Genomic DNA, 20937 nt, shown 5'->3' on the forward strand with positions numbered 1-20937 from the left:
TTTACTTGTTGGACTTCAGCCTCCGAATTGGGTGTTGATTAACGTTAATGCCCATTCCAATTGCAGAATATGTTGAGACTATATAATTATTTATGTCTCATGGAAGCTGACAGGTTTATCTAAGGAATGTGTGCAAATGGAAACACAATTGAGTTATTGATGAGTCCTAATACAGCCAAGTCTACTCTGTCTCCTGGATAATTTTCTCCAGCTGCTAATTCTGGCTATGGTTAACCTTCTGCACTAATTGGCCACTTTATTAGATATGTCTGCTCAACAATGCAAGCATCTAATCAGCAAATCATGTGGCAGCAACTCAATGCATAAAAGCATGCAGACATGGTCAAGAGGTTCAGTTATTGTTCAGACCAAACACCAGAAATGTGATCTAAGTGACCTTGGCCGTGGAATGATTGTCTGTTCTTGATGAGGTTGTTTGTGAACCTCAAACTGCTGATCTCCTGGAATTTTCATGCACAATAATCTCTAAAGGTTACAGAGAATGGTGCGAAAAACAACAAAAAAAATATCCAGTGAGCAGCATTTCTGTGGGCGAAAATGCCTTGTTAATGAGGTCAGAGAAGAATTACCAGACCGGTTGACAGGAAGGTGTCTGTAGCTCAAATAACCACATGTTGTTGATAGCTTTGTGGCCAAGTTTGCAGATGATATGAAGATAGGTGAGGGAAGGGAGGTAGTTTTGAGGAAGTAGAGAGGCTGCAGTAGGGTTTGGAAGGATTGGGAGAATAGGCAAGGAAGTGGCCTATAGAACCATCGAACACCACAACACAGAAAATGGGCCATTCAGCCCTTCTAGTCTGTGCTGAAACTTTATTCTGCTAGTCCCATTGACCCGCACCTAGTCCATAACCCTCCAGACCTCTCCCATCCATGTGTCTATCCAATTTATTCTTAAAACTTAAGAGTGAACCTGCATTTACCATGTCAGGTGGCAGCTCGTTCCACACTCCCACCACTCTCTGAGTGAAGAAGTTCTCCCTAATGTTTCTCCCTAAACTTTTCTCCTTTCACCCTAAAGCCATGTCCTCTCATATTCATCTCTCCTAATCTAACTGGAAAGAGCATACTCGCATTTACTTTGTCTATACCCCTCATAATTTTGTAAACCTCTATCAAATCCCCGCTCGTTCTTTTACGCTCCAAGGAATAAAGTCCTAACCTGTTCAATCTTTCCCTGAAGACTCGGCAACATCCTAGTAAATCTTCTCTACACTCTTTCAATCTTACTGATATCCTTCCTGGTCATGCACTTTGGTAGAAGAAATATAAGGGTAGACTTATTTTCAAAATGGAAAGAAAATTCAAAAATCTGAGGTTCAAAGGGACTTCGAGTTCTTGTTCAGGATTCCCTGAACGTTAGTTTGCAGGTTAAGTTGGTGGTAAGGAAGGCAAATGCTATGTTAGCATTCATTTTAAGAGGACTAGAATATAAAACCAAGGATGTAATGTTGAGGCTTTATAAAGCACTGGTGAGGCCTCACTTGAAGTATTGCGAGCAGTTTTGGGCCTCTTAACAGACATTGGAAAGAGTTCAAATGAGATTCATGAAAATGATTCCAAGATTGAAAGATTTGTCATATGATGATCATTTGATGACTCAGCCTGTACATACTGGAATTCAGAAGGTGAGAGGTAACCCTTTTGTACATGAAGCCACTGATCATCTTCTGCCTTCTGAAGCCAAGCCATTCTGTATCCATTCAGCTTCCTTGGATTCCATACCTCCTGACCCTGAATGAGTCTACCATAGGGAGACTCAGTTGAGGGCAGCGTTCCCTTCACCTATCATCACTGCCCTTGACCGTATCTCTTCTATTTCATGCACATCTGCCCTCACCCCATCCTGTCGCCACCCTACCAGGGATAGGGTTCCTCTTGTCCTTACCTACCACCCCACCAGCCTCTACATCCAGCACATAATTCTCCTTAACTTCTGCCACCTCCAAAGGGACCCCACTACCAAGAATATCTTTCCCTCCCAACCCCCTCCCCCACACTTTCTGCCTTCTGCAGGGATCGCTCCCTACGCGACCTCCTTGTTCATTTGTTCCCCCCCCCCCCCCCCACTGATCTCCCTCTTGGCACTTACCCTTGCAAGCAGAACAAGTGATATTCTTGCTCCTTACACCTCCCTCACTACCACTCGGGCCCCAAACAGTCCTTCCAGGTATGTTGACACTTTACCTGTGTTTGTTGGGGGTTATTAGTTGTATCCAGTGTTCCCAGTGTGGCCTTCTGTACATCGGTGAGACCCAATGTAGATTGGGAGAGACTGCTTCACCAAGTACCTTCGCTCCATCCACCTGAACAAGTGGGATCTCCCAGTAGCCACCCATTTTAATTCCACTTCCCATTCCCATTCCGATATGTCCATCCATGGCCTCATCCACTGTTGGGATGAAGCCATACTCAAGTTGGAGGAACAACACCTTATATTCTGTATGGGTAGCCTCCAACCTGATGGCATGAACATCCATTTCTCAAACTTCCAGTAAATCCCCCCCCCCCCTTTCAGGATTTCCCATCCCCTTTTCCCTCTCTTACTTCATCTCCTTGCCTGCCCATCGCCTCCCTCTGCCCTCCCCCTTCCCATTTCTTTCTTCCATGGCCTTCTGTCTTCTTTGAGATTCCCCTTTTCCAGCCCTGTATCTCTTTCACCTATCAACTTCCCAAAACTTTACTTCATCCCTCCCCCTCCCAGTTTCACCTGTCATATTGTGTTTCTCCCTCCCCTCCCCCCACCTTTTAAAATCATCTTTTTTTCTCCAGTCTTGCCAAAGGCTCTCTGCCCGAAACGTCGACTGTACCTTTCTCATAGATACTGGCTGGCCTGCTGAGTTCCTCCAGCACTTTGTCTGACTATCCCTAGAAAGACTAGGCTTCGCCAAATGCTCATAAGTCCTGTCTCTAAGGTTCTCCTCCAACACCTGAGAGCCACGGCAGTGTAGCGCGATACTATTCCACCTCATGGTGTTTCGGAGCCCAGAGGTCAATTCCAGCATCCTTGGGTTTGGATGTTCCTCCTGTGACCACTTGAGTTTTCTCTCAGTCCAAAGTCGTACAGGTTAGTAGGTTAATTGGTCATTGTAAATTGTCCTGTGATTAGGCTAGGGTTAAATAGATGATTTGCTGGGGTGGGGTTCAGCTCAATGGGCTGGAAGGGCCTGTTCTGTGCTGTATCTCTAAATAAAAAATAAATATATAAACTTGCCCTCCACTGACGTAAGACTATAATTCCCAGGATTATACCTCTTGCTTTTCTTGAACAAAGCGATAACATTTGCCACCACCCAATCATATAGTACTACTCCTGTGGCCAGTGAAGACATAAATGTCACTGGATCTAGGTTCTGATCTGCTGCCTCCTCAGTAATAGTGCAGGACTATCTTCACCATGTGGGTTGCAGCAGTTTAAGGTGCTTTCTTGTTGGAATCTTGGTGGGAACAAATGCTGTCCTTGGCGAGGATTTGCACAAAATGATGAAATAAATGAAAATAAAGTCTATGTAACCAATACTCTGAATTTTTTTTGGTGGAAATTATAATCGTCATGCAAGAGCGACCTCCGTGGACTGTGTTGCAAAGGGTTTCAAAGGTATATTTAATGTCAGAGAAATGTATACAATATACATCCTGAAATTCTTTTCCTTCCACAGTTCACAAGTTCCTAATGCCATTAATTATTGTCCAAACGGGCCATTGTTTTTGAGTTCAATAGAATTCCCAGTTGTCCGTGTGACTCAGTTTAAGAGCCATTTTGTTCAGTGCAATGGTATTCCTACTAAATGATCTTTAGGTCTTGTACAAATTTTAAATTTTCATTTACATTCCAATATCCATATGTATTTGAAGAAAATTTCTTTAATTTCTATATCATCCATTTTTATATTGGTCTATAAAATTTCTCAAGATTGAACAAACTGCTAAAACATCGGTACAGTGCAACCAAGCTTAGAATGAATCTTTCAGTACATTTAACTATTTTAAGAAAGTTTGATTTTTTTTAACCATTGGCGATGAATATCCTTGTAATTTTTGCATTTAAACTCAGTTCATTTACAGATGTTCTTCCGATTAAAGCACAAACACCTGCAGTTAAAGATTTTTTTCAAGTTCAGATTTATTTGACACATGCACATCGAAACAGTGAAATGAGTCATTTGAATCAAATCATCAAGAATTTTGCTGGGGGCAATCTCCAAAGTTGCCATGTTTCCAGTGCCAACATAGTGTGTCCACAACTTACTAACCATAACTGTACATCTCTGGAATGTGGGAAGAAACCCATGTGGACATTGAAAGAACATTTGAGGGGCATCACAGTAGTGTAGCAGTTAGCACTATGTTACTGCAGCTTGGGGCATGGGAGTTCGGGGTTAATTTGTGGCACCATTTGTAAGGAGTTTGTATATTCTCCCTTGTGACCTCATGGGTTTCCTCTGAGTGCTCTGGGTTCTACCCACAGTCCAAATACATACATTCGGCCCTCCTTATCTGCGAATTCCGCATGCGCGAATTCAACCAATCGTGAAAACCCGGAAGTGCTCTTCCAGCACTTGTTGTTCGAGCATGTACAGACTTTATTTTCTTGTCATTATTCCCTAAACAATGCAGTATAATAACTATTTTACATAGTCTTTATATTGTATTAGGTATTATAAGTAATCTAGAGATGATTTAAAGTATACAGGAAGATGTGCCTGGGTTATCGTGGATCGGGATCGAAAAAAAATTGGAACTTCTCTTACTAAGTAAGTCAGAGTAGGTAGATCGGTATTATTTAGTGTGTTAGTCAAACGTTTGTCTTAGTATGTAGTATATATTTTACCTTTTTATGCATATAAAACACTTAAGAGCATATGTTTCAGCTCCGGGCTCGGGAACGAAAGTTCTCGGGACTCGGGACAGATTGCTCCCGAGTGCGCTTTCCACCATGCCGGGTTGATGTTGAGGATCAAAAACCCAAAACCCAATAATTAAACCACTGCGTTGCTTAGTAATAATTGTAGCTTTCATCGGGGCAGAGCCTTTCTCACTTTATCCTTTAAAATTGTTCCGATTGTTGACCGACGTAGCTTAATGCTTTTCTAATGACCGATGGCGTTTCACCTCTTTCCGATCACTTTATTATTTCCACTTTATTTTCAATTGTGTTCGTGATTATTTTCGCAAACAGAAACACTGTGGATTCAGATCTCTGCCGCCGGTTCTTAATATCCACCGCACTGAGACAGGTAGGGACTTGAGCATCCACGAATTTTGGTATCTGCGAGGGGCCCCGAAACCAATCCCTCGCGGATAAGGAGGGCCGACTGTACCAGTTAGTAAGTTAATTGGTCATTGTAAATTGTCCTGTGATTTGGCTAGTGTTAAATAGCTGGGTTACTGGCCAATGTGTCTATTCCACATTGTGTCTCTAAATAAATAAATGTACAAACTCTTCACTGACAGCAGTGAGAATTGAACCCTGAACTTATAGATGGCACTGTAAAGCATTGCCAGGATTAATATATAATCTTTGTTGTGCAATAATCTAAAATTAAAATGATATTTTGTCTTTCTGGTTCGGGTACTTTAATGTTATATATTCTTGAAAAGGAATTTAAGTGATGGATTTAAGAGTGACCACTTGAAGTCCAAACTTTGCTGAATTAATGATCTTCAAGTGAGAGTGTCTTTGGACTAGGGATAGAAAGCTACCTAATGTTTGAGAAAGGCCAGGCCATAATTTCAGTGACTTGCAGAAGAGTATCTGAACTGAGGATTTAACCACCATTACATTTGACTATACATGTTAATGATGTGCTGATGATAATGGTTCTTTAAAGAGATGATGATAAGCAGCTGGAGTGCAGGAATTTAGCTCCCAATGGCCCTCTGGTGTTCACCTGGTAGAAAAACAAGGTGGACCAGGACAGCTGAGGGGCTTTGTGCTATATTTTTACCCTTTGTGACTATTTTTCTGAAATTGTAATCATATGTGCTATTTGTGCTGTGTGCCGTTGGTAATGTGTTTTGCACCTTGGCCACAGAGGAATGCTGATTTGTTTGGCTGAAGATAATTAAAATATTTTATACGATCTACATGTTAGAACATTGGACTTGGCCATCATTTAGTAAGAATTATTGAAGTAATAATTCCTCTACCATTGCCATTTCCAAAACCCCCTTCTGGAAAGCGCTGTAGGGCTGTTAAACCAAAAACTTCACGCATCTTAAAAAGTTTCTTCCCCTAGGCTTCACAGCAAGGTACTGCACTTTAACCACTTTTTATAATGCTGTTAACATCTGAAATATATGCTAGTATCTGTATTTATGCATACTTGATTCCATATCCATACTTCAATCATTGTTTTCATGTGATTCCTTATCATTTGAAGTTTAAGGTAGATTTATTATCAAGATATGTATACTATATACAACCTTGAGATAACATCTCTTACAAGCAGCCACAAAACAAAGAAATCCAATAGAACTCATTTAAAAAAAAGTCAACCACACAATGTGCAGAAACAAAAAATCGTGCAAGCAGTAAAATTAAACAAATTGCATTCAGAATGAAGTTCATGTTGTTCAATTGTTGAGTGTTGTTTTATTGCATGTCATAGCCTGACCAACCCACGACAATAAATTCCTAATACATGTAAATGTATATGGAGAATAAAGTTAAACCTTGATCCTGGGGCGAAAAGAACTTGACCAAGTTTATGTATCTTTTAATTGGACTGTTATCGTTAACAGTAGTGAGATCCTTGAGTTGAGTGTAATGTTCTCATTTGGGGGTTGTCTATTGGTGAGACCTCAGGTAGATGTCAAGACTGATCTGGAACCCACATATTCTGGGGTGTTAGAGAGGATTCCCTTGATGAAGAATGCCCGTGCATGACCTTGTTTAACATGGGGAGGCTGATGCACGTGCAGCCACCACATGGTCCTTGACAGGTCAGGGCCCAGTGGCATGGAATGCAGGATGATTGGGGACTTTTCACCGCGGCAGCCTTCCTCCACGTTTGCTCCATTGTGATGTATCATCTTCCACCAGCTCTACTGTGGAGGTCTTGTTTGGATCGCTCTTTGTTTGGAACCTTCCACCTTGACCTTAGCAGCAGCTAAGCTCCAGATGACATCGCAGTCAGAATCTCAGGAGTTCACAAGCCTGTCCACCATGACTAGATGACAATCCTTGGAGGCGTGTGGCTAATAAGGCAATAACAGTAGTGCTGGGTTTGAGTTCGTGAAGTGTGGTGGGTTTTTGAGTAGTTACATACATCAACAACATCATGCTAGTTCAGGTCACGCGAGGAACAAAACTCAGCCTTATTTTATACCTAATATCAAGTGTTTTGCTCAGTGTCTTTGGCACACAACTAAAAGAAAGGACTTTGTGACCTTGTGTTAGAAGATTTTTTTGTATCAATTGGAGACTGTAATAGCTGTTCTATAACTGGAGTGATTTTTACAAATCCACATATTTGAGTGCTCAAGGTAAATAAACTTTTCAATCTTGGCTTAAGTTCTTCAGTACTCTGGGCCTAAATCCACTTCAAGTAGAATTACTGCACTACTTGGCATTTGCACAATAATTGTACTGTTTAAGCAGAGAAGATAAATTTCAGCAGAGTAGCATTACTTCCAGTGACTGAAGCTCAATTTAGCTTTTGTTCCTTGCTTGTATCAGAGGATCTTATTAAAATTAAACTTTTTCAAGCAATATAATTGTCCAAGAAAGTGTGCTTGACTGAATTCTTGTGCTAACTTGAAGTAGTGTTGCTTTAAGAATCTGAGTAGATTGCAGCTATGATCCGAACAGCTAGACTTTGCTGCGGCAGAATTATTTTTACAGTTTTATATTTAACTCTGCAGAACTATCATTTCAAGAAATATTGCATCTTACCCAGGAATTTTTAGAAAACTGAGAAGGAAAATGAGTCTTTTGTTTTATCTATCAGTTCTCCGTAACTTGGTCTTTCTTGCCATCCTACCTGGCTCAAAGAAAACTGATGTACCCTGTACTTCGTGGCATTTATTTATTTAGAGGTACAACGCGGGTACATGCACTTCTGGCCCAACGAACCCATGCCGCCTGATTACACCCATGTGATCAATTGACCTAACCGGTACACTTTTGTACTGTGGGAAGAAACTGAAGTACCTGGAGAAAACCCACGCGGTCATGGGGAGAACATACAAACTCCCTACAGATAGGCGGTAATTGAATCCCAGGTTGCTGGCACTGCAAGGCAATGCGCTAAGTGCTACAACCAATACTGTGCGTGTCAGTGTCCTTTTCGGTAAACTGTGTAGAGCTCAGTAAACTTCTGGATGAGAGCCATTCAAAGTTATCCAACTTATACTTTCTTATTGCCTCTATTAATTTGTATGTGGTGAACCCGTAGTCATTCCCCCCCCCCTTTTAAAACTTATTCGCAGAAATTCAGTTCCTGGTGAGCTAAGGTCTGCCACAGATGGCTGAGAAGGCCAAGTCACTGGGTATAAGTGGAGGTGATGGAGTCTTATTAGTCACGGCCTTAAAGGTTATGGGGAGGAGGCAGAAGAATGGGGTTGAGAGGGAGAATAAATCGGCCATGATGGAATGGTGGAGCAGACTGGATGGGCTGAATGGCCTAATTCTGCTGCTATGTCTTGTGAACACATCATTTGTACACATACTCAAAGAAGATCATTAACTCGTAAAAAAAGGGATCTGACTAGCATCTAAGTTGCACAACTAAAACCTCCCTTTTATTTGCACACTGCAAGTGAATGCCTTTTATTATGCTTCACACATTAAAGAGCTGTGTGGATATAATTTGATTTCTATTCAACAATGCTCACTGTTCTGTCAGCACTGATGTTTCAATCTGATCTTCCTCTGGTAACACGGCAGCAGCAGTCACTTCAATTTCTGCTTGGCTGTGGTCCAGTGAATGTAGAACATTGCTTAGTAATCACTGGCCTGCTCAGTTAACCGTATGATCCTGGGAATGATGCAATGTTTGCTAATGGACAGGCTCGCCCTTGCCTTAACTGTTTGCCAGATGGTATACTGGAAATGCCAGTAACATGGCATCTGAACACAGCAGTCTACCAAAATTGCTCTGTTGACTAGATGGTGAATTCACATGTTAGTGAAGAATTATATCAAGTATTCTGAGTTTGAAAGCTCTAATATCACTCCTACTGTATCCTGTACCTTTGAGAATTGATTTTAAAGTTCTCTTGTTTTTAAAGATCTTTATGATCTGGGACTGGCGTTCATCACAGAATTGCTTTCGTTTTATAATGCTACTCGACCTCTCAGATCTTCTTCCAACAGTCTCTTAAATTTAAACAACCTCCTTCAAAAGGTATTTGGCAGGTCAGCTTTTTTTGAACTGTGCTCCTAAACTGTGGGATTCAATACTTAAAACTATAAGGAATGCGGACTCACTTGATAAATTTAAACACCTACTCAAAAACCCATTTATTTAACCTTGCTTGTAACAAACAGCTTTTTATCTTTTGTTTTCATGTTTTTTATTTTATTTTTATATTTGTACTTCATTCCATTGTAAAGCACTTTGAACTGCATCATCTGTATGAAAAGTTCTCCATAATTAAAATTCTGGTTGTTATTAATTATTATTACTGGCCATTAGGAATGATCTTTCAACTTTTAGAATAAAAGTACTTTTAAACAAATCAACTTCAGTTTGTTGGGGTACAGAATGAAAGTTTTTTTCCAATTCTCTCCCTCTTGTTTGAATTCAAATTGAATGAGAGAGAACAATCTTTTGATATGGCATGACATGTTTTACTTTTCTGTACAGCTTATCAATTACATTTTCTTTAATCAGTATTTGTGTGAGTTCAGTTTGTTTAATGCACTGCTTAAAACCAGACATACTGGTAAGCCTTTCAAGAGTCAGAATTTGGGAAAAAATCCCAGTGCTCTGCTGATGTATAAGATGTTCTACTTTGTGATCGCTGCTCACCTTAACTTCCAGCTCCACTAACAGAATGGCAAAATCAAAGTAAATTTATTATCAAATTGTGTGTGTGTCCCCATATAATGGGGTTGAGATGGATGATGAATCAGCCATGATGGAATGGCAGGGCTGACTAGATGGGCTGAATGGCCCAGTTTGCTCCGATGTCTTGTGGTTTTATATACTACCTTGAGATTCATTTTCTTGCAGGCATTTACAGGAAAATAAATTACAATGGAATTTTTGAAAAGCTCTTCATAAATAAAGGCTGACAAAGAGCCAATGTGCAAAGCAAAACAAATTGTGCAAATTTAAAAAAAACTAAAAATAAATACTGCTGAGAACATGAGTTGCAGAGGCCTTGAAAGTGAATCTGTTTTAAAATGTATTTGAAGTATTGGTTTTGAAGCATATGCCGAATCTTGTTTGTGTTTGCTGGCTGGCAGCATCTGGTAAATTGTTTCTATTGGTTTCTGTTTGTAGGTTCTGGTGGTTTGGAGTTTGCTGATGCGGGCGACAATGGTGATTTTCCCCCAAGCTGCAAAAGACTCAAGGTTGAAAAGGATTTCCGGACGGCTGCCCAAGCTGAATCTACTGCCAGGCCACCCAACGATTCCCGGGACAGTCGTGATGCCCCCTTTCCCCAGACGAACGGCTTTGTCAGTCAGTGTCATCTGGAAGCCAGCATGGAAGTTGCACTGGAAGAGGACTGTAGTCTTGAGGAATCTTCCTTGTACTGTGAAAGTCTCAGCCAAACCAAAGTACCGGGTGGTGAGGAACTGTACAAATGTTCGTACTGCAGTTACACAGCTAAGCAGGCAGACAAATTGAAGCATCATTTCCTGATTCACGAAGGCCAGAAGGCTTCACGGTGTGTCGAAGAGCCTGACCAGTCCCAGAGAAGGCCAGTCGAGTGCACTGGCTGTCACGTCGCCTGCGATCATATGATAACCCCAGCTCGGCACGCGAGCCAGCCTTCAACAGAAATGAAGGACGGCACAGTTTCGAGGGAACCTGTGCCCTCGGAAACGGGTAATACCTCTGCTGCCGTAGGAAGTGAGAAGAAATTTTACAATTGCTCGTATTGCAACTACACATCATCACTAATGGGGAATCTACAGCGCCATATCCGCATTCACCTAGGAGAGAAGCCCTTCAAGTGCGACCAGTGTTACTATGCAACCGGCCAGTCAGGGAACCTGAAACGGCACAAGCTAATCCATACCCAGAAGAAGTCCTTCATCTGTAACCAGTGTGACTATGCTTCCGTCCAGATGGGTAATCTCAAACGACACATGCTGACGCACTCGAGGAAGAAGTGCTTCAAATGCGGCCAGTGTGAGTACGAAGGAGAAAGTATGGCTGATTTAATGAGGCACAAGCAAAACCACAAAGATGACAAAGGGTCAATGGACAATCCACAAGCAGACACAGTCGAGGTGAAGGAAAGTAGTGAGGAGAAGCCTTATAAATGTTTGTACTGTAGCTACGCCTCGCCGCTGCTGGGGAACCTGCAGCGACACACGCGTATCCACCTGGGGGAAAAGCCCTTTAAGTGTGACAAGTGCAGTTACTCCTCTTGTCAGATGGGGAACCTTAAACGCCACCTGCTGACACACACGCGTGAGAAGATGCTCAGCTGCCGGCACTGCGGCTACATCTGCGGTAACGCAGTGGATTTGAGGCAGCACAAGCAGATTCACGTTAAGGTCAAGCTCTCACTGGATGAGGTGAAACCTCCAGTGAGTGAGCAGAGTACGAGTGATCCAGTCCCATCTGAGCCGGCCGAAGTGGGCGCCGGGGACAAAAAGCCTTACAAGTGTTCGTATTGTGATTACACATCGTTATTGCTGGGGAATCTCCAAAGGCACACAAGAATTCATCTTGGAGAGAAACCCTTTAAGTGTGACCAGTGTGACTATGCAACCTACCAGTCTGGGCACCTCAAGAGGCACAGACAAACTCATATGCACAAAAGGTCACTCAAGTGCCGCTTGTGTGACTGTGTCTGTGGTAACATGACGGAGCTTAAGCAACATCAACAAGAGCACACAACGAGCAGCGGAAGCGGGGAAAAGAAGCCTTATAAATGTACGTACTGTAATTACGTGTCGTCCTTGTCGGGGAATCTCCAGAGACACCTGCGCATTCACCTGGGAGAAAAACCCTTCAAGTGCGACCAGTGCGAATACGCGTCTCACCAGTCTGGAAACCTCAAGCGGCACCTGTTAACGCACACGCGGCCCAAGTCCTTCAAGTGCGGCATCTGCTACTGTACGTGTGCCAGCGCGGAGGAGCTCAGGGACCATAAGGAGGGTCACATCAAGAAAGAATCACTGACGTGGGAGGGGAGTGAGAAGCCTCAGGAGCTTTATGCCTGTAAGCTGTGCAGTTTTGTCTCAGAGTATCCGGGTCATCTCATGAGGCACATGAAAACTCACAACGCAGAAAAGCCATACAAGTGTCACTATTGTTCGTATGCCACAGTACAACAGGGTAACCTCAAACGGCACATACTGATCCACACCGGGGAGAAGCCCTTCCAGTGTGACGAGTGTAGTTACACCTGCAGCCGAATGGAGAATCTGAAACGGCACAGACAAACGCACGTGGAGAAGGCCTCGCCGGGCGAAGGCAGCAGTCTGGCAAAATCCGAGAAATCCTTTCCTTGTGAGCTGTGCGATTTTAAGGCGCGGTACCCCAGTATCCTTGCGAGGCACGTGAAAACTCATGCGGACGTGGCCGAGAAGGTGGAGGGTGCCCAGAGGAATGGCCCAGATATAAAGCCCTTCAAGTGTGACCGGTGCACTTACTGTAGCAGCAGTGCGACGAGCTGGAAAGCACACTTACAGAGTCACCTGGACGATGAAGTGGCACCGCAGCACCAGGAGGAAAGCAAGACTGAAACTGCCCCGAAAGATTTCTCTTGCAACCTGTGTGACTTCATTACCCAGTACCCAGATGACCTAATGAGGCACATTAAAACACACAACATGGACTCTGAACGCAATGATCCCCAGACCCCTTCCGCTGAGGTACACACAGGTAAAGAGAGTGAAAACATTTTCTCTTGTAAGTCGTGCAATTTTGTCACCCAGTACCCTAACCATTTCATAATGCATATGAAAACACACATGAAAACTCTCAGCACTAGCAATAGTGAATACCAGTGTTCTCATTGCAACTACAGCACCAAGCAAAGTGGGAATTTCAAGCGTCACATCCAGATTCACTTGGGTATAAAACCATATAAATGTAAGAAGTGCAGCTATGCTTCAATTAACTTTGCAAACTTGAAGAGGCACTTACAGACCCATATCAAGCAAGCGTCTGACCAAACTAATCCCTCCTCATCCAATACGTTTGAACTTTTCCAAAAGGACATAAAAACGGAGAGCGAAGATGATCCCTGCTCGCAGGAAGAACACCTTGAAAGTGATGACAAGCGGCCCAGCTGTAGAAATTTGAAATGGAAGAGACAATATAAATGCTCTCAGTGCTATTACAAAAGTACCGAGCTGGGAAACCTCAACAGACACATCAGGAGTCACAGAGGAGAAAAACCCTTTAAGTGCACTCAGTGCGATTATGCTTCCACCCAGATGGTCAACGTTAAGCGGCACCTTCAAACACACACAGGAAAGAAGCCCTTCCAGTGCCCCCAGTGCAAGCTTGTGTGTGAGAGCAGAGAGGCCCTAAAGCTCCACAAGCAGAGTCACGAGGCGAGTGCAGTGATAAAGCAGGAGGGGGAGAGTGAAAATAGCACTGGCAAAGAGCAGAAAGTCTTCACTTGCAAGTTGTGTAGCTTTGCCTCTCAGTATCAGAGCAACCTCATAAGACACATGAACATACACAACTATAAGAGGCCGTATAAATGTTCACAGTGTAACTACGTCTCTGCCCAGATGGGCAATCTGAAGCGACACATGAGGAACCACCTCCAGAGCGAAACCTTCCAGTGTGAGCAGTGCAACTATTCATGTGCTTCCATGACTAACCTCAAACGACACGCCAGGGTTCACTCAAGTCAAAGTCCAGCTGTAGAATAAAGGGAAATCTTGTGTCGGAAAGGTCAAAGAGCCCACGGTTCAACAAGTTAGATTGCTTGCGATGGGCAGCATTCATAATCTTAGAGCGCTGATGTAGAACCTGTCACTTATCCCAGTGATGGGACATGTGCCGGCATTCACACCTCTTCAGTGCGAGCAGTTACAGAGGCTAATGGGCCTCAATAGGGATAAACGAACATTGGGGAGAGCTTTACAACGATACTTGAAATCACTGTAAATCTTAAAAATACATTTGTGAACGTAAGTTCTGTTGGAACATAAGAGTGGAGTTTTCCCAGAAGGTCTCTTTGGGGTATACACCTGTTTTGCTTTTTGGTAAATTCCAATTAAGAAGGTGAAAATCAGAGGCCAAACTTTCGGTGAACTATCAAACTTAAGTTGCTCAATGAGGAAGAATTTCACTCAGTGATTGGTTATATTGAAACAAGAAAAAAATATAATAGCATTCATACTATTGTTAAAATTGGGCAAATGGGTCCAGGAGGGAAGCTGATTCTTTTTTTTCCATCCACATCATTGCTTTAAGTTTAAGATGATGTAAATAGGCATTAACAGGTAAATAACCAACTGAATGTACGTTAGCAGGTAAGAGTTACTGCAGATGCGTAATCTAGCAGTGATCGCTGAACAGCTATGTAGACAAAGCTGTCCATGAATTTCACTTCCTTGTGGGGCTGAGCCTTTTTGTTTTGGTTTCCCAGGAATCCTACAGTAGCTTTACACTGGGGTCGTTGATTTAGTTTAAATTTGAGCTGTGTTCAATTACATTAAATACTAAAGCATGGGTTGTGATTTTTTTTTGGATAATTTATATATTTAGTAATAATCAGAGAGAATTCATTATTATATGTTTCTGAATTTCATCTCAATCTGTTACCCTACCAAACAACATATTATAAGTTTGTTGATCCACTTGATCTGTTCTGATTGTGTCATTGATATTTCCTTTAAAACTTCCCTGTCAATTACAAATATAACCAATTATCCCTGGGGGTTGCCAACCTGAGGCCCATGAGCCCCTTGATTAATGGCATACAATGGTCAATGGCATACAAAAGGTTGGGAGCCCCTGAATTAGCCAGTGTGGATTTAATTCCCTAAAAGTGAATCCAGCCTTGGTCTTAATAGAACTTGAACAACTCTAGTTTCATTCTGAGTTCACCAGAAGTGGGAGATCTATTTCAGAGAATGAGACCAGAAAACCTGCTTGGTCTAGTTGTAGTGCAGTTTCTCTACAGTGGAATATCACTGTGATGTGCAACATCCCACCATTGTGGGAAATGATGTGCTCTGCAGATCTGAAACTCCAAACTTGGTTTCTGTAACATTGCAGAAAGCAAGGTGACTGTTAAACTGGAAGCAAGTTACATTTTAGGTTTGAATGGTCTTGGAATAAACTAAATAAGTTCTCTGGCAACTACAGGTACTTAATGTCATTTTCGGGTAATGTGTTCAAAACTTCCCAGTCACCCACTTTGTAACTGGATATGTGTAAATACCTCAGGTATGGTATATCTCCATAGCACTCTCAACATGGACAGTGTGTCAACTGGATCTATAAGGGCAAGATTTTATTTGGGCTTCTTTTTCTTAAGCCCATCACTCCAACGGAGGCATAGGCTGCTGAGAGCAGCTCATCACAGTCTGCTGTCCTGGACCACGCTTTCGGTCTTTCCAAGTGTAGCCCATCGAAAATCCTTCTTCTCCCAGGGGTGAGGTCTTTTAGCATTTTTGTATCTCCAGGTTTTTATGGGAAGGGGTTGCTAGCTCCATGCCCAACCCTCCTCCTTTTGCAGTCGGGCTTGGGACCGTGCATGGCAGAGTTAGGATTTCATTTTCCCAGTTGAGTGTTGAAGCAAGCTCGGTCCAAACTTGCCAACCATGTAGATTTGGAGCCAGTGTATCCAAGGCAAAGGTGAAGAGCTGGTTTGATACTAGAAGAGTACAAATGGCCTGTGTCACTCTCACCACTTGTCAAATCTACATACGTCAGATCTGGGTCACATCGACTTGACTTAACGAGTTATTACTTTCGAGAGACTACGTGGCCTGTGAACGGTTCCAGAATTTTCAAATTTGTCAAATCAAGGTTGGATCCTAATCGGTCTGTCCTTGTTTTGAGATGGTGGTGAGGAAATGCAAATAGACTCCAGTTCATCATGGGTCAGTGAAGGTCACCATAGGCTCAAGGGTCAGTAAAAATGGCAATGTCAACAATGTTTGGATATCAAAGCAATGAATGAATAAACTTACTTCCCTCACATGTGACAAGCTCTTTGCTTTTGGAATTATCCCTCGGGGACCACAACTTGCATACCTTTCTTAAAAGGGAATACAATCTTATTTTCTACATGATTAACTCTACTCGGTGTTAAGTGGGTGCCACACTAGCGCAGTGCTTTGCGTGACAATGTTACAGTTTGGGATGTTCTGGGGTTCAGAGTTCAATTCTGGTACTGCCTTGTACGTTCTCCCCAGGAACACGTTGGTTTTTGCCGGGTGCTTCGGATTCCACAGTCCAAAGACGTACGGGATAGTAGATTAATTGGCCGTTGTAAATTGTCTTGTGATTAGGCTGAGGTTTCTGTGCAGTGTAGCTTGAAGCTCCTGAAGGGTCTGATCTGCACCCCAACTCTAAATAGAAAAGGCAACTACTGTAACGTCTCATCAGTAGTATGATCAAGCCATGTGCTGAAGATCTATGGCCTGTCGTCTCAGCAGTATCAACACACAGGCTTGAATAACAAACTATTTAAAAAAAAATGAAATTTGAAATAATTTGGAAGCACTGGTTGAATACATCAAAAGTTAGCAAAATACTGCTTTAGGCAGTTAATCAGAGTCAGGTTTAATATCACTGGCATGTGTCATGAAATTTGTTGTTTTGCGGCAGCAGTACATAAAAAAATTATAAAATACAGTAAGAAATATATATTAAAATTAAGTTAAATAAGTAATGCAAAAAGAGAGCAAAACAATGAGGTAGCGTCCTTGGGTTCAATATTCAGAAGTCTGATGGTGGAGGGGAAGAGGCTGATGATTGCATTGGTGGCTGTAAAGTTTCATTTGTCCACTCACCAAGAATCTTATTTAATAATTTTACAAATGTTATTCAACATGAAATCTTAATGCCACTTTTTACTTCCTGTAACTCTGAAAGAAATAGATTGTTGTTCTCTCTGTCCAGTTTTGCCCTTCCTTTGAGTTAGCTTCCATCGACATTTCACTGATACATACTGAGACTGTCAAACTTAGCAAAATATTTTTTTCCTCATTGAAACCTACAACTATGTTACTGATTGTGATTACTTTGCAAAATGCGGGAAGTACCCAGGAAGGAAAATAGGCAACATATAATCGCATTCATAATAATACACACAAACTGCTGGGGGATCTCAGCTGTTCAGGCACATCAATGGAAAGGAATAAAGAGGGCCGAGACCTTTTCATAATTAGTCTTTTTATTAAAAAGAAAGATAACTACATTTTCTTTTAGTTAACTTGGGCTTTTATTGGACGTGCCAAGCAAAACAGATTATAGATACTGCAGATCACAGTTTTGGAAACCAAATTTCTTCACAAGGCAATTGAACTTAAAGCTCTCAAACAATATTTGTACCAAGTGCTACTCTTGCTTTTATTTCCAAATGGTTATAAACCTGGATAGATAAATTAATGCAGTTGCAAAAACCATATTTCTGGCCGTGATTATTGTCATTAGGGGGCGCCACAGTAGTGTAGTGGTTAGCACGATACTATTACAGCTCAGTTTGTCAGACTTTAGGGTTCAGTTCTGTTGTCTTCTGCAAGGTGTTTGTACATTCTCCCCATGACCGTGTGCGTTTCCTTCCACTTACCTGTGACCGCGACGGTTTCAAGACTTACCAGTTAGTAGGTTAATTGGTCATTGCAAATTGTCCTGTGGTTAGGCTAGGGTTAAATATGCAGGTTGCTGGGTGATGTGGCTTGTCCGGCCATTTGGGGCCTATTCTGCGCCGTATCTCTAAATAAAATATAAATAAAAATAAATTAGTTAAATTTTACAAGTTGTATAGCACAGAAATGGCTCATCAGAGAACTTAGGTCAAAAAGGGCCATTTTTGTGCAATGAAATTCGAGGATTTGGGGGAAACTGATTTAATTCACTTTGGAGTTATTAATCAAGAGCTTAAATGAATCAAAAGTGCAGATAATTCAGCAAGAGGAAGGACAGTGATCAGGGAGGATTCTTTCTGGTGAAGTCCTATCCATGGATACAGAAAGCAAAGGGGAGTAGTGATGGAAGTGAATGCCACTAAAACAGATCTATTGACAGATTCAATAGTTACAGAGCATTGCAGCGCAGAAACAGATCCTTCTGCCCATCTAGTTCATGCCAATCTATTAATCAGCCAACTCCAATCACCCTCAACCAGCACCATAGTCCTCCATACCCCTCATCCACTGGCAGCTCATTCCATACACTCAAGCTTCCCCTCATGCTCCCCTTTAAAAATGACCTCTACCTCTAGTCTCATCCAACCTCAGTGGAAAAAGCCTGGAAAATTTACCCCATCTATACCCCTCATGATTTTGTACACCTCAATCAAATCTCAGCTTGATGATTAATGTCTCCATTCAAATTTCATTGTGTTGAGGAAACAAGTGATATCATGCCTTTAAATCCTTCACTGCCCAAGTAGAGGAACCCCTTATTGTGCAAATTTGCAGCTAGAATGAAGATGAGTGCAACCTATAAATTTAACAATTGAAAAGTTCCCAGGTTGCAACACACACACATTACAGAGATCAATAAAGCAAAAATACACAATTTATATTGTTAAGCCTTTCCAGTTCATAGAACAGACTTGGTTTTAATATTTTAATTCCCCCACCAAAGGAAACATTCTCTTCACATTCACTATCTAGGCCTTTCAACATTAGGTAGGTTTCACTGAGATCCTTTCTCCTTCCTCTAAATTCCAGCACCTACAGGCCCAGAACCTTATATCACTGCTCATCCGATAACCCTTTCATTTTCAAGAACCTTCTCCAAACCCTCTCAGCACATCTTTCTTAAATAAGGGGCCCAAAACTGCTCTCAATTCTCCAGGTCAGGTCTCTCCAGTGCCAAAGTCAGCATCGACTGTTTATTAATTTTCATTGATGCTGCCTGACCTGCTGAGTTCCTCTAGCATTTTGTGTGAGCTACTGTAGTAGCAATGAGAAGAGGGCATGTCCTAGGTGGTGGGGGTCCTCAATGACATATGCTGCCTTTTTGAGGCATCGCCTTTTGAAGGGATGCTCGATGCCGGGGAGTCCATGCTGGAGCTGGCTGACCTTGTAACTTTTTCCAGTGCTGTGCTGTGGCCCCTCCATACCAGATGCTGATGCAACCAGTCAGAATGCTCTCCACGGTACATCTGTAGAAAGTTGTGAGTGCCTTTGCTGAAATACCAAATCTCCTCAAACACCTAATGAAGTGTAGCCACTGTCACTGGCAAATCCTCGGAGATGTTGACCGCCACCCCCCCCCCCCCCCCCCCCGGGAACTTGAACTATTGTGTCATCAGCAAACATTCTAATCAGACGACCTACTTCACTGTCGTATATGATGGGCAGCGTCAATCCCTGCAGTGCGCCGCCTGTTCTTTAGGCTGGAGGTGTGTAACACCCTCTGCCTCCCGTCACTGAGCCGATTTTGGGTGCAGTTTGCCAACAGTCTGGGTGCTATGGTGGTACATTGTTTCGTACTGTGCTGTTACGTTCGCAGCATCCAATTCCAGGTTTGTACAGTCCTTCTCATGTATATGTTTTGCTCTCCTCACACAGTCCAGAGAACTACTGGTTAGTAGGTTAATTGTCATTGTATGAGGCTGGGGTTAAATCAGTGAGTCGCTGCCTCAAGTGTCCATGCAAGGGTTTCCGACCTGGTGACCACGGACTGTGGTCCATGGCATAAAAGGTTGGGAACCCCTGCTCTAAATAAATAAATACCTTGGATCTCTTGTGTCAAAAGCTTTCCCGAGGCCTGTCTAAACCACATCTCCTGACATGATCGCCAGCATAAAACGGTGCTGGCTTCATTCCCTGCCTGTCGAAGTGAAGGTAAATCCTGTCACTGGTGTAAGGCTCACTGGCCTGCAGTTCTCAGGGTTATCCATCCTGCCCTCTCTGAACAAGGAGAAATCACAAGTTATCCTCTTGTCTTCAGGAGCCTTGCCTTGGGAAAATAACTCCTTCAAAAGCCCAACAATATCCTCCCATTAACTTCCAGTGATACATTATTTAAGGCTCTAGGGATGCATATTACCATCTAATAGGCACTAACCTTTCTAACATTTCTTCCTACCTAGAACACATGAGATGCTGGGAGTCTGGAACAACACACGCAAAATGCTGGAAGAAGTCAGCAGGTCAGGCAGCATCTATGGAGGGGAATAATGATCAACATTTCGGGCGAAGACCCTTCGTCAGGACTGGAAAGAAAGGGGCAGAAGCCAGACCAAGAAGTGGATGGGGGGGGGGGGGGGGTGAAGAATTGAAGGAGTTCTAGCTGGATGGTGATAAGTGAAACTAGGTGAGGGAGAAGGAGAGTGAGGGAGGCAGGGTCTCACCTAAAACATCAACTATTTATACTGCTGCATATATGCTGCCTGACCTGTTGAGTTCCTCCACAATTTTGTGTGTTCTTCTGGATACAGATGTGTCCAATGTTAGCATGTGGTCAACCTGGTCAGCTGCAGAGTTGTACACTGCAACAGGTTTTCTAACTGAGAGCACCAGCGTCACAATCACGGGTTCTGAGAGAACTGATTATATACAGTCACAGGTCTCTTTCTACAGTGGTGTCTCATTTTACACAAAATGCAGTGCTGGAGTTACTCAGTCTGGCAGAG

The 20937-nt window shown here is 42.6% G+C and overlaps 2 protein-coding genes across 4 annotated transcripts in view; one reads left to right on the plus strand and one right to left on the minus strand.

Moving 5' to 3' along the window:
- LOC132401167 (zinc finger protein 836-like) overlaps positions 1-14976 on the plus strand; it is a 57890-nt gene extending 42914 nt beyond the window's left edge. Inside the window, exon 2 of the mRNA XM_059983085.1 lies at positions 10473-14976. Within this exon, the coding sequence (XP_059839068.1) occupies positions 10473-14038 (3566 nt within the window). The 3' untranslated portion in view covers positions 14039-14976. The remainder of the gene's footprint in view (positions 1-10472) is intronic.
- snx17 (sorting nexin 17) overlaps positions 1-20937 on the minus strand; it is a 111792-nt gene that overhangs the window by 14287 nt on the left and 76568 nt on the right. For all 3 annotated transcript variants that reach the window (XM_059983088.1, XM_059983090.1, XM_059983089.1), the window contains exon 16: positions 17945-18062. In XM_059983088.1, the coding sequence (XP_059839071.1) occupies positions 17956-18062 (107 nt within the window). In that variant the 3' untranslated portion in view covers positions 17945-17955. The remainder of the gene's footprint in view (positions 1-17944; positions 18063-20937) is intronic.

Source organism: Hypanus sabinus, chromosome 10 (assembly GCF_030144855.1).
Source record: "Hypanus sabinus isolate sHypSab1 chromosome 10, sHypSab1.hap1, whole genome shotgun sequence".
Taxonomy (NCBI): domain Eukaryota; kingdom Metazoa; phylum Chordata; class Chondrichthyes; order Myliobatiformes; family Dasyatidae; genus Hypanus; species Hypanus sabinus.